We start from the raw sequence: 17,228 nt of genomic DNA, 5'->3' as shown, positions 1-17,228 counted from the left end.
AGAAAGAGAGGGAGCGAGAGAGAGAAAGAGAGAGAAAGAGAGCGAGAGAGAGAAAGAGAGGAAAAAAGACTGTATTAAATCATAGGCTTAACCAACCGGATTTAGTGTGAGAATAAAATAACCTTTAAAATTGTCTCTCACAGTTCTCACAATTTCCAAATAAATCACAGTTTCCTCATATTTCTGTAATAAACTGTTGAGTGTGTTTCTGTAATTATCTCTGTAAAAGCCCAAACGTCCATCTCTAGCTAGATACAGTATTCTATCGGGGCCTATTGAGTTTCCTAGGGTCGCTGTTACCCTTTATGTAGGGTAATTTGAAGCACTTGGATGCAAACTTGTTTATATTACATCTAATGCATGTCGGGAATGCCACGGTTAATGGGAGGCCATTTAGGAGGGGAAGCACGCCTACTGCCAGTTGCAATTTCACATGCATACTTCTGTACAGGTTGCTGGTGTCTGTTCTTAACAGCCAGTGAAATAATAACACCCCTACTTCCTGTGTTTGCTGTATTTCATGAAACATTTATTGGAAAGTGAATCATGAAACATTACGATTTTCATCAAATAACATTTAAAAGTATATTCACAGTAAAGGGCATTCATGACATGGAGATTAAACTACCATCAAGCCCAGAGCTCAAACCACCTCAACGCATGAATGATGAATGATGAAGAATGATTTTCCAACATTCAGCAGAGATGCCTGATTGTGCAAATTTATTCAAACAGCTAGGTAATGTTTATGCAATGCAAACAAATTATTGTGCATCTAACATTCATTGTACCTCTTGCTGTCAGCTCCAGTGTGTACAGATGGAGAAACACAGGACTAGTAATTACTAATAAATGCTAATCACACGTACACATGCACACACACCGTGTTGTAAGAGGACCTGGGAGAAGCGGAATCCTTTCGTGTGTTAATTTTGCAGCAGACACATTTGTGGCTGAACATACCAAATTGAATGTACTAACACACAATCGCAAACCCAGAGGCAGAGGCACACACACCCACACCCACACACACACACACAAGGGTGTGACTCACTTGGGTCTCTGTAAGACATAAGTAAGGAGGAATGTGCGGAGAGACTCGATGCTGGCCTTCTCCAGGAGGATCCACTCCCGCACCACCGCCTCCATGATGGCTGTGGCCGCCTGGAAGAGCACATAGTCCACCTTACTGGTCTCTGGGAGGAGGAGAGAGAAGAGGTATTAAACACACACACACACACACACACACGCACACACACGCACACATGCCACGCCTCCATTACGATTAGAAACACAAGTTGTCACACACACACAGTCATACAACATCCGGCCAGTCCCGTCATGTCCCAACACACAGTCATTCTGCATGGATAACTCACTGGCGCACGTGCCCACACGCGCACACACACACCCTGCACCTCAGATAGATCTGAGCCTTTCTAAACTCACTCTGGCTGCCACCACTATTAGGAGTACCACACCAAACACACTGAATCAAACCAGCAAACTACACCAACCACACTCAACAAGAGGAACAACTTATAGTACAATTAGCTTAGCCACATTCAACCAGACCACTCTATACTCAGCTACAAGCAGACCACACTAGCCATGGCTAAAAATAATAAATACCAGACCAACCACACTCACCAAGACAAACAACACAAACCAGACCATCACTAACATGCTAAATAGCCCTCACACTTATCATTCATAACTACATATTCAGAAAGGCTATGGTACCTCAATGTGTGGTCCTAGTCACAGTTCTCACACTAGCATGGTCAATTGATCTTTCACATAGCCAGCCAAAAACGCTCTGCACTGCCCAGTAAATAACCACCATGTAGTTATTAGTTAGTGAGTCAATGGATGTTCCAAACACCAAAGGGCTTGATCATTAGCAACAGCCTTAACTGAGTACTGGAGGAAGGACTGTGCCTGTATGCAGAAATAGCTTTCTGTCTTTATATTGAAGAAAGACATCAAATGACTAAGCGGGAATATTTCTGGAGAATGATGTATTACCATTAAGAAATAATTCATGGGAAATTTCAGAACTCTCTGGTTTACTGCTTCTCAGCGCCTTGCATATAGATAGAGACAGACACAGAAGTGCGCGCACACACACACACACACACACACCTCACCTAGTATGTGCTTGCATATACTGTAGATAGAGACAGACACAGAAGCACAGAAGCGCGCGCACACACACACATACACACACACACACACACACACAACTCACCTAGTATGTGCTTGCAGATAGCGAAGGGTGATTTGGACTTCCTGAAGGAGAGGAATATGTGCTCTGCGTGCTGCCTCTGCTCTGTACTGACCATGGACGGCGGTGCCTGCAAACACACACGAGGAGGGTCAGACTACATGTAAACAGACAAAACATCTGAGCTGTCGTGCTTACAAACAAACAAACAAACAAACACACACACACACATACACACGTACACAAACAAGGGTGCGTACACACACGACTCACTAAAAACTCAGCACAGGAGCAGAGATTAAATCACCTGCAATCACCCCCCCCCCCACACACACACACCTTAGGAACTAAGTTTCGTGCATAACTACATAGATCCACACACACAGCTCGCCTCTGTGTACACACACACAGGGCATGCATCACATGCTAACTGTGTCTGGGAGTGTGAGACTCCCACTGTGGCTCCCATGCTGACTGAGGTGTGTGGTGGAGGCCTGCTGCTCGGAGCAGTCACCGCAGCGGTGTGCAGAGGCAGAGGCTGTAGGAACAGCTCAGCAGTGTAGGAAAATCACATTCCTGACTTAATTACAACACACAAGCACTTCCAGACCGCCGGCGGCTAGGGCTAGCAGGGAGAAGGGCCTCTTTTATCCACGCGCCGCCACCACACACACACAGAGTTAGACAGACAGACAGTGCACAAACTAAGAGAACACACATGCAAATGCACACACAGACACTCATTCACACTTCACTCACGAGCACCTCACCCAACTCACTTAAAACATTTAAAAAAATAAATCTTTCATCAGAGCTGTGGCCACAGGAATGCCCCATTCATTTCTGCTGCCTTCATCTACTAAATCACTAGAGGCATAACACACATTCATGACAGTACACAAACAAACACATACAAAACACACAAAAAACACTGACATACAAACACACAAATTTGTGAGCCCATCTTCAGTCACACACACATTTATGAGCTCAGATCTTCACTATCTGCAATCAGTTTATTCTTGTTTACATTACATAAATTACATTACATTTAGCAGACACTTCTTGACCAAAGTGACTTACATATGTCAGCTATATTACAAGGGATCACATTGTCCCCTGAGCAACTTGGGGTTAAGTGCCTTGCTCAAGGGCACAACGGTGGAAGCCGGGAATTGAACCGACAACTTTCAGGCTACTGCACGCTAGCCCAGCTCCTTAACCACTACACTACCACCGCCCCATGTTTCAAGTAGATGTACTGGACTGATGCGTATTCTGTAGGCTGTATCAATGGGCCCTTTGTATGTCTGTATTTTGTAATTTAATAGTCACTGTGAAACACTTCTATACCACTCAGACTGTTGGGCTGGTGGGGGGAGATGGATGTGGCTTTGAAACAGCTGGGATAAAAGATTGTAGCTTGGATCATTTGCGTCTCCAATTAGCTCCCTCTGAGAATGGGTAATTACAGGTGACACACATGTACGCACACACATGTACGCACACATGTACGCACACACATGTACGCACACACACACACATGTACAGACACACACATGTACAGACACACACACGTACACACACACACACACACATGTACACACACACACACACGTACACACAAACACACACGTACACACAAACACACACGTACACACACACACGTACACACACACACGTACACACACACACTTACACACACACACTTACACACACACGTACACACGTACAGACGTACACACGTACAGACGTACACACACACGTACACACAAACGTACACACACACAAAGACTTGCCAGGCATAATAATAAGCATAATAAGCCTGTCAAGTGACTTATCCGGATGTCATCGAACAACAGACATTCAAAAGCCATTAAACATAGACTAGCAATTGATCACATCAACAGACATTCTTATCATCCACTGCAAAGCAAAAGCCATTAAACATAGACTAGCAATTGATCACATCAACCAGATGACGTAACACTCAAGGTAACCCGTCCACTCCACTCAGCCCGGTCATCTTGATACGGAGGATAGTGGGTTTACTCTTCCCCCAAATAGTGCCACCTTTGTTTTGCCCCTTAGTGATCTAATGAGGAAGTGAGCTCCGCCTGCGTCTCGGCTCCTTTAAGCCGGTGAATTTCACTGGCATTTATGGCACCAGATGTTCTTGTTTACTTATTACGTTTGATCTTCTCCCAATCACGTTCGCCCTAATCTGATTGGGTGATTCGGAGATGCCTGGCCAAGCGAGCCTGAAGGGCCCAACCATACGGAATGTCCTCCGCAAAAGGTCACGGAAGGGTCACCACACATTCCGCAGACAGGTGATGGGAAGCATGTGAGCCACTATCATGCTGGACACACACACACACACACACACACACACACACACACACACACACACACAGTAATGACAAATGATTACAGATTCGCATTACAGACTCACTCCTTTCAGGTCTCACCACGTTATGAATACATACATACATACATACAGACAGACAGACAGACAGACAGACAGACAGACAGACAGGATCACATGACACTGCCTGGATGCTTAACAGAGCATAACATACTGCACATGACATTTAGAGGATGAAGAAGATGAAGAAGATGATGGTTATGATAATATAGGATGGTGCATTCAGCACTTCTTCTGAAGACACTGATGAACACTGGTTCCTTAGACGGACAACATGAACAGTTCTGATACTGACAGCATTCACAATTAATTGTCTGTTTGACTGAAAATCACTTTTACTTACTTATACAATCACTTATACTTGCTGCCTTTTTTCCCCTAGGGTTGGCTTTGGACAACAAACAATGAATAACATTGCCCTGAAAGATGCCCAGAGTAGCACCAGAGAGCCCAAGGAACAACATCAGGCCCGGGCCAGAAGCAGGCAAACAAACAGCACCAGAAGCACAGGACCGGATGGACGTCTATGACATTAACACAAGGGCACAGACACCCTGGCAAAGGAATGAGACGTGTGGGCTGGACACAAGGTAAGAACGAGGAGTAGGCTAGTCTGATTACGGATTCAAGCAGCTAAAATATCTATGCATTACTAGATTTTTTTACAAGAGGTTCACTAAGCCTATGAAAGGCCTATGGCAGCAGGGGAGGCTGACATAAGTTAAAGGCCTATGATGGCAGCAGGGGAGGCTGACATAAGTTAAAGGCGCAGTCAGAGATTGTACGCGTATTGTCACATTCAGAAATCATCTTCTCAGGACTGCTAGCTGCGCATTCCGTGAGTACACTGTTTTAAAAAATAAAAATGGTCTCTGTTGATAGCCCAGGCTCCAGAAACAGGGAACCAACAAAGCGGGGACAGCATGTCCCCCAAATAAATATGAAACCATGCGTGGAGTTTGTCTGGGAATACTGAAGGGAGGAGTAATTGTTACGTTATTTTGGACAAAAGCGTCTGCTAATACATTTAAATATAAACATTTCGGCACAATCGCTGATTGCACCTTTAAAATGACAAATTTACATCCAACAAGAAATAACAAACTTTACATTTCAATTGATATTATGTTTCAAACATAAACCATTTATATTATGTTAAAAACATAAATACCTAGGTACCTAAGCATTTTAAACACTGAAGTAAAATTATATAGACCGTACCTGCTGCCTTAACAGAAATGAGACAGTATATGTTGAAGGTGGACCATATCAACATCTAGTGGATACATTTTGCTTATAGACCACCAACTCAATCCATAACTCAAAAGTTGAAACAACCTCCTATTCAGTCATGTACAGAACCAGTGCAGTAACAGTTTGTATCAATTAGGCTATGAGTTTAAGTATTGAGGGTTATTATTTCTTGTAATATATTGGCACATTCAACTGACTTGTTGTTAATTGGCAACTATTATCTTGTTGCTGTCAACAAGACAACAAGGGTACGAATAATAGGACATGACACATGTTACAAAGTTATAATTAGCCAATTCTGCCAAATATGATACTTTACACCAGATAACTATTTTAACTTCAGCCATATACTGAAAGGACAAATTAAAGACATTTCTGTTTTTAACATTAACTAATTCTAAAACCGACGAAATTACGTAGCTCAACAACCTGACTAAATATGAATAGGGTTACAGATGGCCTAACGTTAAGCTAGCACCAGCAGTTGGGCCATTTAGCTTATTTGTAAAGACACAGCGAGGCTAACTTCAAATATAGACGTTTGCAATAATTCTTCGAGATTACAGGCATGTGTTAGGAGGGTGATTTCTTTCACCAATAAAACCGTAGAGTTTCCCTCACAACTTTTAGCATGTATAGCTCTACAGTCCCAAGTGGCCTCGGTTCAACCGCATGCTCACAGAGCCTCGAACAACAATGATCACCGTTGACAAAAAATAGAACAATCAACATCAAAATCAACCCAATATATGTGGTACTTGTACATCGGTTTGTGGGTAAACGGACTATAGTTACCGAACATGCTCGATCATGGATAGACACGAAAGTGAATCAACAGCGTGTAACTAGCCGAGGCGAAGAGCAACCATGGGGATGCTGAGAAACTGTCTACGGTACTTTTAAATGTTCTATATTGGTCATTTTTATTGATCGCAGCAAGGATGTGAGACATAAAAGGTTTATGTGTTTCACAAGATAAGTTTTTAATCATCATCGCCACAACAGGCAGTGTCATCCATAGTGGCTTCTGAGGATAAGATGATGGCTATGTTGGATTTTTGCGGGATGGAGTGAGACAAGCACTGCGCCACGCATCGCTTTCTTCGCTCAAAACGAATACCTGTGGCGATCTAACAACCTAGTCTCTTCATAACTTCAGACAGAAGCAAAAGCCAAGCACAGACAGTTACACATATAAAAAACGTTGTTCTACATCTCACCATTAAAACTTTGGCAGCGCTTTCCAGCTGTGAAATCACTTCTGGTGCACCGACCGCCGCCATCATGGTCTCTCTTCAATGACGCGCCATGCGCTGCATTCTGGGACTAAGCGGTACTCTGGGCCAATGAGTTCATGGAGACTTTTGGCAGGGAGTTTTAGTACGGTGCCGTGCCGGCCGTGCCCCGTGAAGGTTATGTAATCACAATATTAGTCAAAAATCGAATTTGAGAGTTGTCAGTTCTACGTGGAGCGCAGCTTCGACCTCTGCGAGTTTAAAAATTATGTCATTCACAATTTTTCCAACCTTTGCCATAAAAAATGTGCACAGTCGGCACATGCCATGTTTCAAAATGTCTAGGACAGCCCAACTAAAGGACATGTTCTGGGTCAACTGAGTAGCCTAGACAAGGAACATCCAGGGCCCACATGCCAAAACCAAAACACCACCGTGGTTCCTTCCATCCAGGAGTGATTAGCTTAGCCTATATAATTTTGGCTGTTTGTTTTTATGAAAGGGTGTCAGCGTGGGTTATAAATAGAAACACGCACGGTACTGTGCCTTCCTGACCGGGCAGTTACCTAACATGAAAGGGGAACTCCCTTGGACACACCGCCCAAGACGCTTGGAGTATAAAAACATAATTTAAAGAAACCACACATTCCGAGGATTTATTAATTTAATTTAAACATATTTTACACAGTGAGGACAGTGAAAGCATTTTTACAAATTCTCAATTCATACATAAATGTAAAAAAGGAAATATAAATCAGTTTGTATGCTGTATGTAATACTGTAGACATGGAGGTTTAAAAGTTAGCTCAGGAAAAGGAAAAAAGAATAAGATACAAAAAATATGTATATCTGTATAAATATATATTCAAGAGTAACAGTGTGGTATAATACATTAAGGAAGACCAGATGAGTCATAGAACAGTCCCACCCCAGAGTAAAAATACAAAAGGTACACTAAGTAGGAAAAAAATCACATCATCAAACAGAAAGAAGTAAGATATCAAGTCAGTCATAGATTGTCAACACAAAGTAAATTACAAGAAACCCACCTATCAACACACAACCACACACAAACAAACACGTTTCTGACACATTATGGAGAATCACTTTCATAGGCTAAAGCTTTGCTTTTGTCATTGTAATTATTTCACCAATTACTCAATCATGATGAATGTCTGCTAGATGAGAATTACTCTCATACTGCGTAGCCCTACACAAGAGAATGGCTGACTGGAAGAATTGTCTAGAAACTTGCTGTCAGAGAAACGCATTTTGTTCCAAAAACATTGATATTCTCTTGAAAATGTATCAAGAAGTAGCCCATTACCAGCTGGTTTTGTCTGTAATGCACCCTTCACACTTATTGTGTCCCAAATACATGTTTGTATAGATCATGGAGCTTGGTTTGGCTTGAACACCACCCCACCCCCCCATCTAAGTCAGTGTGCCAGTTGTTGGAGAAAAGACAATATCAATATTATTAGCTGGTGTGTTAATCTGGTGTGACGCAACAGACAGTGTGTGAAGTGCAGGGATGATTGTCAGCATGCTTTTGGTGGAGTCATCAACATGCAATCGTAAATAAAATGTGAAGAATGCACTCTCATTCACTGAAAATATTCAAAAAACTATTCCAACACAAAACTTGACTTTGATATCGAGCAAGCATGGGACAAGAGTTTAAAACGTGTGGCCACATCTGATGTAATGGTTTGTCTGGAAAGAAAAGTATATATGCAAAAAACAAATAGTCATATAAGCTTGATATACTAAAATCCTACTTGCCTGGCATGCTCCCCAACAATTCTATTCCTCTCTCATTCTTTTACTCTTTTTTTATTTCCCTCTATCGATCAAGTCCTCTCTCTCTATCCGACTTCCTCTCACGCAAGCAGGACCGGCCTGGTTTGCGAGGAGTTTCCATCTTTATTCAATACTGATCGTCACGTGATAACACACGCACACACACACACCACACATTCAAAGACACACACTTTGCAATATCCCACCCCAAACATACGGCCAATTGCATCCACGCTACACACACACACACACATAAAGAAAGGAGAAACAAGGGTAACATGAAATAATGATGATAATGTCAATAATAATATTAATAACAAATAATAAGCAGCATTGGGTCATGTAGGCCTAACTACATTGAAAATATATAAAACCAATATAATATGTATTTGTACATATTGTATTTCAGTTATTAAACGTAAAAAAAGGATATTTGTTGTGTTTAGAAAACTATAATATATTGTTTTTCTTATCTGTATTGCACATAGTCATACCATCACATACAATTTCAGAAACTCTTTGTCTGCCTTTCATTCGTTTCATCACATCTTTTATGACGGCCTGATAAAGAGATACATGTTTTCTCTAATGGCGGTTTTACAACTGCACCTCCCATCCTTAATACTGTCATAGTGAGGATGATGAAAGTTTTAGCCTAAGGTGGTTAGCATGTTAGCACGCTAAGCAAGGCTGTGGTATAACAGTGCTTGTGAGGTCAAAACACATCCAGGGTTGAACAAGACAGGCTTTCTAGCCATGTTAATGAGTGTTGTAGGGCCAATTATTAGTGTAATCCTCAACGTTTAGACAAAAGTAAATTTTTATAGAGGCCTATGCTTTAACATATGTGGCCTGTGAAGGTAACAGAAACTAGGAGCTCAGACAGATGAGTAGAATGGACAGTGACCTAAAAATCAGAATAAACAATTCTGTAAAACTCCACCCATGTGGAGATGATGGTTTTCTGTGGTAGGCTTATGTGGCAAACTAAAAAAAAAAATGCTTTTCGGGGAAGTGTTGAACACTGCGATTCTGTGCCGCGTTCCAGCCAACTGTACAAAATCATGCCTCTTTTGTCCACCAGAGGGTGTCAAACAAATATTCAAAATGGCTGGCATTTCAAAGCCGCAAATATTTTTGCAGGTCAAGGAAAGTGACCCCAATCGTATTAGGTCCTCTGGCTTGAAATATTACTTAGTGACTTGAAACCATTTCCTTTGGGAACGTCAAAACAATTCAGAAGCAATGTTAACATAACATTGGCAAACATAAATGGCTTTTACTACCTAAAATGATGGTAAGATGCACATATGAACATAGGAAGGTGTATTTGTAAGTAAATATGTATGAGTCCGTGTGTGTGTGTGTGTGTGCGCATATATTTGGTAGATTCAGCTGTGCAAGATCTGGATCAACCTATCAGTTTCTGCCTACGTCGATGGGACACGATATTAGCAATAGAATACAAAAAAATAAAAACACAACTTCCATCCTCTTATCCCCATCTCACAAATGTTAATTTCTCTCTGACGCCCAACATCACAGTTACTTTTCCACTACTTTGGAATGGCTGCATCAGGAACGGTCATCGACAACAGGAGAAGATGAGGAAGTGGTTCTGGGTGTGCATTAACGTTCTTTGTTTAAGGGTCCTTCGAAGGCTCCTCGAAAGTGGCCTTCCTAGGCAGACTGGAGAGTGAAGGAATGGAACTTGCCATAAAAAATGTGATCCGTGTTGGACAAGGTGACCAAGTCATGGGCAACACACTGCCCCTGATGTATGCAGAGCAGTGACCAGTAAGGTCCAATTCCAGAGGTTCTGTGTGGTGTGGACACAGTATGTTTTACTCTTTCTTTTCACCCCCCCCCCCCCCACACACACACACACACACACAAACAAACAAACACACACACTGAAAAAGCTGATCTAAAAACTAATTTTTCAAGCTAATGACCTGATCTTTGTGAAACTGTGCTTATGTGCAAGTCAGTTAGCATATTATTCAGTCTGCAGTCTTGGTCCCAGGTTCAATGTCTGCGCACTCTAACCTGCTGTTCACTGTTCACATGTATGGTTCTATTGATGACGGTAGGAGCAGTGAAATGAAATAAATGTCTGATGGTCCGGTAGTCTCTTAAGCTTCCTCTCTCCCTCCGTTTCTCCCTCTCCCTCCATTTCCTGATTTTCTCTTTCGGTCTCTACCCATTTCTAGAACACAGAACACACACAAACACACACACACACACACACACACAAAAATACACACACACAAAATTACACCCGTTCCTGACATAACAATGATAGGGAAAGGTGCTGGATGATCCCGGTGAGGTGATGAGGCCTTTGGTAGCGCGGCGTTCGCACTGCGTCTACACGTATACAGGCTCACACCCCTCCCCGTGCTCCTCTTCCTCCTCATCTTCTTCCTCCTCATCCTCTTCCTCCCCTTCTCCCCCTGCCTCATCTTGGGGCCCAACCCCACCAGCCGCGACCCCCCCGCTCCCTCCACCACCACCGCCCTTGCCACTGCCTCCTCCACTCCTCTGGGCCTCCTCGGGGGGCTTGGGGTAACGAAACGGACATCCGTTGTCGTCGAAGAAGCGGCGGAAGGTGAACTCGTAGAAGGCGTGCTCCGGGTGCTTGCTGTGCGGCGAGTAGAGCGTGTCGTAAGCCCGACCGTCGCCGCTGTCGCTCCAGGCGCCCGGGCCGCCCTCCTCCTCCACGGGGTCGAAGTTGGATGTGTCCATGGGGTGCGCGATGCGTGGCCGGTAGGGCGCCGGCTGCTGGCGCAGGTTGCTGGAGAAGTCCATCTCTTCGAAGAAGGGGTGCGCCTTGATCTCGCCGGCGCCGTTGGAGCCCAGGCGGTCCTCGGCCGAGCAGCACAGGCGGCTGATGATGTCCACCGCCTCGGGACTCAGCTTCACCTGAGCTGGCACCTGCAGTGTGCTCTCCCAGTTGATCACCTGTACGTGGGCAGAGGAGGGTTCAAGCAAAAGGGTTCCCAATTAAGCTGAGGCAGACGGCCAGTATAGATTCTATACAGATGCATATCTATGTATATATGCATAGGGGTCAGTATAGATTCTATACAGATGCATATCTATGTATATATGCATAGGGGTCAGTATAGATTCTATATAGATGCATATCTATGTATATATGCATAGGGGTCAGTATATATTCTATATAGATGCATATCTATGTATATATGCATAGGGGTCAGTATAGATATAGAGGCATATCTATGTATAGATGCATAGGGGTCAGTATAGATTGTATATAGATGCATATCTATGTATATATGCATAGGGGTCAGTATATATTCTATATAGATGCATATCTATGTATATATGCATAGGGGTCAGTATAGATATAGATGCATATCTATGTATAGATGCATAGAGGTCAGTATAGATTCTATATAGATGCATATCTATGTATATATGCATAGATTTTAAATGAGTATTTAAATACAAGATGAGAGAAGAGAAAATGATTAAGAGATAGTGAAATTGAGTGAGGGAGTGAGTGAGTGAGAGAGAGAGAGAGAAAGTGATAGTATTTATGAGGGAGTGAGGGGATGAATGAGAGTGAGAGAGAGAAAGTGATAGTATTTACAAGTGAGGGAGGGAGGGGATGAGTGAGAGAGAGAAAGAAAGTGATAGTATTTGTGAGTGAGTGAGGGTGTGTCGCTGACCTTAATCTGGGTTTCTGTGGGAGTGGGAGCGAGGAATGGCGGCTGTCCCACCAGCATCTCAAACAGGATCACGCCCACACTCCACCAGTCACAGAGCTGGGTGTATCCTGCAGACACAACACACACGCATACACTTACCAAAATGCTCTGAAAAGCCTTTTTTAAACAGTTTTTACACTGATGTTATTTAAATGAAACAGAACACATCCTGAACATTTAAGAATAAACTACTTGTCTAACTGAAGATATCTCTTATCACTGTGCTACTTTAAGATGAGCCTTCGACTTAACAAGACTTAAGATGGAGGACAGAGGTAGGCTGAGGTTGAAGCACCATGGGACTTGGAAGTGGTTTAGTTGGATTTTCTCTCTTCACAGAGCTATTTAGTTTGGGGCTGTGAAATCTGAACCATCCAGATGTTGTCTGTTTTTGATTAAAGCCCAAAATAGTCTTCACATGGTTGGCCACTGGGAGCTTCCTCCTGCCTTCTTAAAGGATGTTCCAGATCCCATACTTCCTCAAGATGTGGATGTAATTCAAAACGACAGAAATGGATACAGAAGCCATGGGTTACTTCTCGGAGTTCAATACCTAGTGCTGAAAAAAATATGATGCATATCTTTCTCCATATGGCTTAGTATAGTGAAAAGTGAATGAAGAAGAATGTGCCATATTCAAGACTGCATGAAAAGATAGCTGGGCTAGGGGCCCCCTATTATGATAAGAGTCCAGAGGATTTCTTGCACCTCCCTAGCTTATTAAAATACGGTGTTCAAAGTGAGTACTGAATCAAATTCGAACTAAACTGAACTCAGTAGCTTGTGGTAAAGTGAGAGCGAAGTCACCCCAACCAATTGTGAAGACGTGTCTTTGTGGCAAAAATAAAAAATAAATAAACTGTGCATCCTGCCGACAACACCAAACCCTACTTCATGTTCCCCCGATCTCCTGGTTCTGCCCTCCTGGTCGCTAACCTTTGCGCAGCAGAACCTCAGGGGCGATGTAGTTGGGCGTGCCAACCAGAGAGTGGGCCAGACAGCGCTGGTGCTGACGCATCGCCCGCTGCTCCAGCGTCATCAGCCGGTCGCCGCAGCGGCAGTTCGACACGTCGTCCCAGAAGTCACTGGGCTCCATGCTGTCCTGCCTTACGTGGCTTCCTGAAATGGGAGAGAGATAGAGATAGAGAGATAGAGAGAGAGAGAGAGATAGAGATAGAGAGATAGAGAGAGAGATAGAGAGATAGAGAGAGAGATAGAGATAGAGATAGAGAGATAGAGAGAGATAGAGATAGAGATAGAGAGACAGATAGAGATAGAGAGATAGAGAGATAGAGAGAGAGAGACAGAGACAGAGAGAGAGCGAGAGACAACGGTGAAAACACTGAAAATAATCGGTGTTATCTGTGCATGCACACAGACATGGGGATATCGTAATGCATCAGTAGTCACATAATGCAGCTTATCGTTTTTTCAGTTATACCACACACAAGGACCAAACACACACACACACATGACACCACAGACCTCCACCTCCCCTGCCACCCTCACCTTTCTGGTAATACTTGGAGTTGTGTGTCCAGCGGAATCCGGTGCACAGGCCAAAGTCAGTAAGCTTGATGTGGCCGTCGCGGTCGATGAGGATGTTGTCGGGTTTGATGTCTCGGTGGATGAAGCCCATCTTGTGCACGCTCTCAATGGCTAGCGTCAGCTCGGCGATGTAGAAGCGTGCCAGCTCCTCTGGAAACACGCCCATGCGGATGAGAAGGCTCATCATGTCGCCGCCGGGGATGTAGTCCATCACGAAGTACAGGCTGTCCTTGTCCTGGAAGGAGTAGTACAGACGCACCACCCACTCGTTGTCCGCCTCGGCCAGGATGTCCCTCTCAGCCTTGACGTGGGCCACCTGGTTGCGGTTAAGCACGTCTTTCTTGCGGAGGGTCTTCATGGCATACAGGGCTCCGGTGTCCACTTTGCGGGTGAGGCAGACCTCGCCGAAGGCACCGATGCCGAGGGTCTTGATCTTGACGAACATGGACTTGTCCATCTTGGCACGGCGCAGGCGGTTGTAGTTGGACTCCTTCTGGTTGAGCATCTTCCTCATCTGCTCCTGCTCGGCTTCCGATAGGCCAGCCTGGGTGGAGAGAGAAAGATATTAAGAAAATTTAAAAAGCAGTAAACAAAATGTTTTTTTTTTTTATACTCTTCATGTTTTTATACACTGTATACCATTTCATACTGGGAGAAATGTGTTCTTTTATCATTTCTTGTATTTGTTGGAGGCTGTTTTTGTTATACTCACGCCAGTGAAACTTTACGTTTAGACTTCAATAATAACTGTAGCAACAGATGCAAAAACACTATCAACTTTCATCATTTCCTATTTAATTATGCAACAATCAATAAACAAGTCAGCTATGCATAGGATAGTATGTATCCATTAATAAAAAAAGAGAACAGTAGCTCTAAAGGCCTCCCTTCTCCTCCTCACCTTGGACATCTCCTGCTCCAACTGCAGCCTGCGGTTGAGCTTCTGCTGGTACGTCTTCATCACGTTCTCCACGTGCTGCTCCATGTAGAACTTGAAGGCGAAGGGCGAATAGCTTTTGATGCGCGACTCCCGCTTCTCCTCGTCGCGAGCATTCTTCCTCACGGGCACCGGCGAGGTCTGGATCTGCTTCTTGTCCTTCACGGCCTTCTCACCCTTCTTGCCCTTCTCTTTGCGGGTCTCCTCCGCGTTCGTCGCCACGGGAGGTCCACTCTGGATGGCTCTGCCGCCCTGGGCAGGGAGCTCGGGGGCTCCACACATGCCTGCTCCCTCCAGGGACGCTTGCTCGGAGGCTGCCCCAGATGCGAGCAGGGTTTTGGGGTACGGCGGAGGTGGGCACCGTGGCTCCTGGGCGGAATCCCGGGCGTACTGCTCCTCCGCCATGTACCCATGCGCCTCGGGCCCGTCCTGGTTCTGGGAGGCCAGCCAGCCGGGGTGGCACGGACCAACGGCAGTCTTGGGCTCGGGCCTCATCACCCGGATGCTCTTCACTGGCTGCTGGATAGGCGGAGAGGTCACGGCAGTGATGGTGTTGGGGGGCGGCATGCCAGGGTCCTGCTTCCCCCCGGCGACTCCGCCTGGCGCGGGCATGGCCTGCCGGACGTTCACCTTCTGGTGGTTGTTGAAGGAGTTGGTGCGGCTAGGCACGCGCACCTCCCCCCGGAAGGGCCCCTGAGACTGGGGCTGCCGGGCCTGAGGCGGGGCGCCCCCTTCTGGCCCTGCGGGTCCGCTCCACATGTGCTCGTACAGGTCCAGGTTCAGGCTGGCCCGCGAGGGCGTCAGGAGGCCCTGGGGGATGTCCGAGAAGTCCGGGCCCATGGCGCCGGCGGCTGCGGCCGCACCTCCGGGCGAGCGGGACATCATGTGGACCTGGTGCGAGGTCGGGCTGGACTGGCGCGGGTGGGAGTGCGGCTGCAGGTAGAGACTGCCGGGGTACTGGCCGTTCTGGCCGCCCATGGCCCCTTTGCCCTGCATGTTGACGTAGTTGTCCGGCGGCGCAATTGGCATCTTGTTCTGGAACGAGGCGCTCCGCTGCACAGGATAGCCCGTGGTCTCCATCATGTGGGGCCGGCCATGGCCGTAGTCGTAGTGCGGGGCCGGGCCCGGCGCCCCCGGTGGCTGGGGCTGGATCTGCAGCGGCTGGCCTGACACAGCGTAGCCCATCATAGCCGGCTCCATGCCGCCAGGGTATGGCTTCTGCTGGGCAGGGCCCGGCGGGTACATGGGGTTTCCCGGGCCGCTCTGAGGGGGCATGCCAGGAGGATACGCTCCCATACTGGGCGGGCGCCCCATGGGGTTGACCATGGCCGAGCCCTGCGCAGAGCCAGATTGGGTCATCATGTAGTTCATGACAGGAGGGCCACCCATGTAAGGCCGGGCCATGTCACCCTCTGGTCCGTAAGGTGCCCCCTCATACATTGGCGCCCCCATCTGGTGATAAGGAGGCATGGCACCGTCACTGTTACCCTCAATTGATGGCCGGTGGTCCATTGAGTTTGGCATTCCTCCTTTTCCTGTAAAAAGTATTAGTTAAAATAAATAGGAATAACTGTATAACATACATCTTTATATACATATTATTATATAGTTATTTACACATGTCTATGTCACATGTATATGTCACATGTATATATGCTTATTATAGGCATAGATCTTCTGTGGCTTTCACAGGAAAGACAAGACAGAATGTGCATACCCGGGGAGGTTTGTTTGATGACGTGGACGATGCGCTCGTTGCGAGGGTCCAGATAGCCCATCTTACTGATGTACTCCAGAGCCGCTTCGATGTTTCGGCTTCCTGTTTGTTTCAGCGCACGCACGGCCATTTCCTGAGGTAAGACAGGTGACGCATAAATCCAAACTGTACATTTACATCTGCACAAACACACATACAACATGCATTCAGAACAGGCAAAAATACCTTTCCCACGTACGTCACATGCATACACAGAAACGACACACACACACACACACACACACACACACACACACACACACACACACACAAAAACAAACACACAGATACACCCACTCACAG

General features: G+C 45.5%; 2 protein-coding genes across 2 annotated transcripts in view; both read right to left on the bottom strand.

Annotated features, from left to right (window-relative positions):
- The window catches only part of xpo4 (exportin 4), a 51,429-nt gene extending 44,210 nt beyond the window's left edge, over positions 1–7,219 (bottom strand). Inside the window, 3 exon segments of the mRNA XM_076263238.1 lie at positions 1,055–1,196; positions 2,252–2,357; positions 7,130–7,219. Coding sequence (XP_076119353.1) covers positions 1,055–1,196; positions 2,252–2,357; positions 7,130–7,219 — 338 coding nt within the window.
- Positions 7,220–7,794: 575 nt separating this feature from the next.
- The window catches only part of lats2 (large tumor suppressor kinase 2), a 21,160-nt gene continuing 11,726 nt past the window's right edge, over positions 7,795–17,228 (bottom strand). The window contains exons 3-8 of the mRNA XM_076263237.1: positions 16,887–17,019; positions 15,134–16,704; positions 14,194–14,776; positions 13,621–13,803; positions 12,646–12,752; positions 7,795–11,911 (exon numbers count right to left, since the gene is read on the bottom strand). Of these exons, the coding sequence (XP_076119352.1) occupies positions 11,318–11,911; positions 12,646–12,752; positions 13,621–13,803; positions 14,194–14,776; positions 15,134–16,704; positions 16,887–17,019 (3,171 nt within the window). The 3' untranslated portion in view covers positions 7,795–11,317. The remainder of the gene's footprint in view (positions 11,912–12,645; positions 12,753–13,620; positions 13,804–14,193; positions 14,777–15,133; positions 16,705–16,886; positions 17,020–17,228) is intronic.

This window comes from Alosa pseudoharengus, unplaced genomic scaffold (assembly GCF_046254945.1).
Source record: "Alosa pseudoharengus isolate Yale_2024_CS ecotype anadromous, Long Island Sound unplaced genomic scaffold, YU_APseudo_1.1 YU_APseudo_1.1_scf_3, whole genome shotgun sequence".
In the NCBI taxonomy this organism is placed as follows: domain Eukaryota; kingdom Metazoa; phylum Chordata; class Actinopteri; order Clupeiformes; family Clupeidae; genus Alosa; species Alosa pseudoharengus.
The sequence above is the reverse complement of the archived record's forward strand: the minus strand, read 5'-3'. Positions and strand labels throughout refer to the sequence as shown.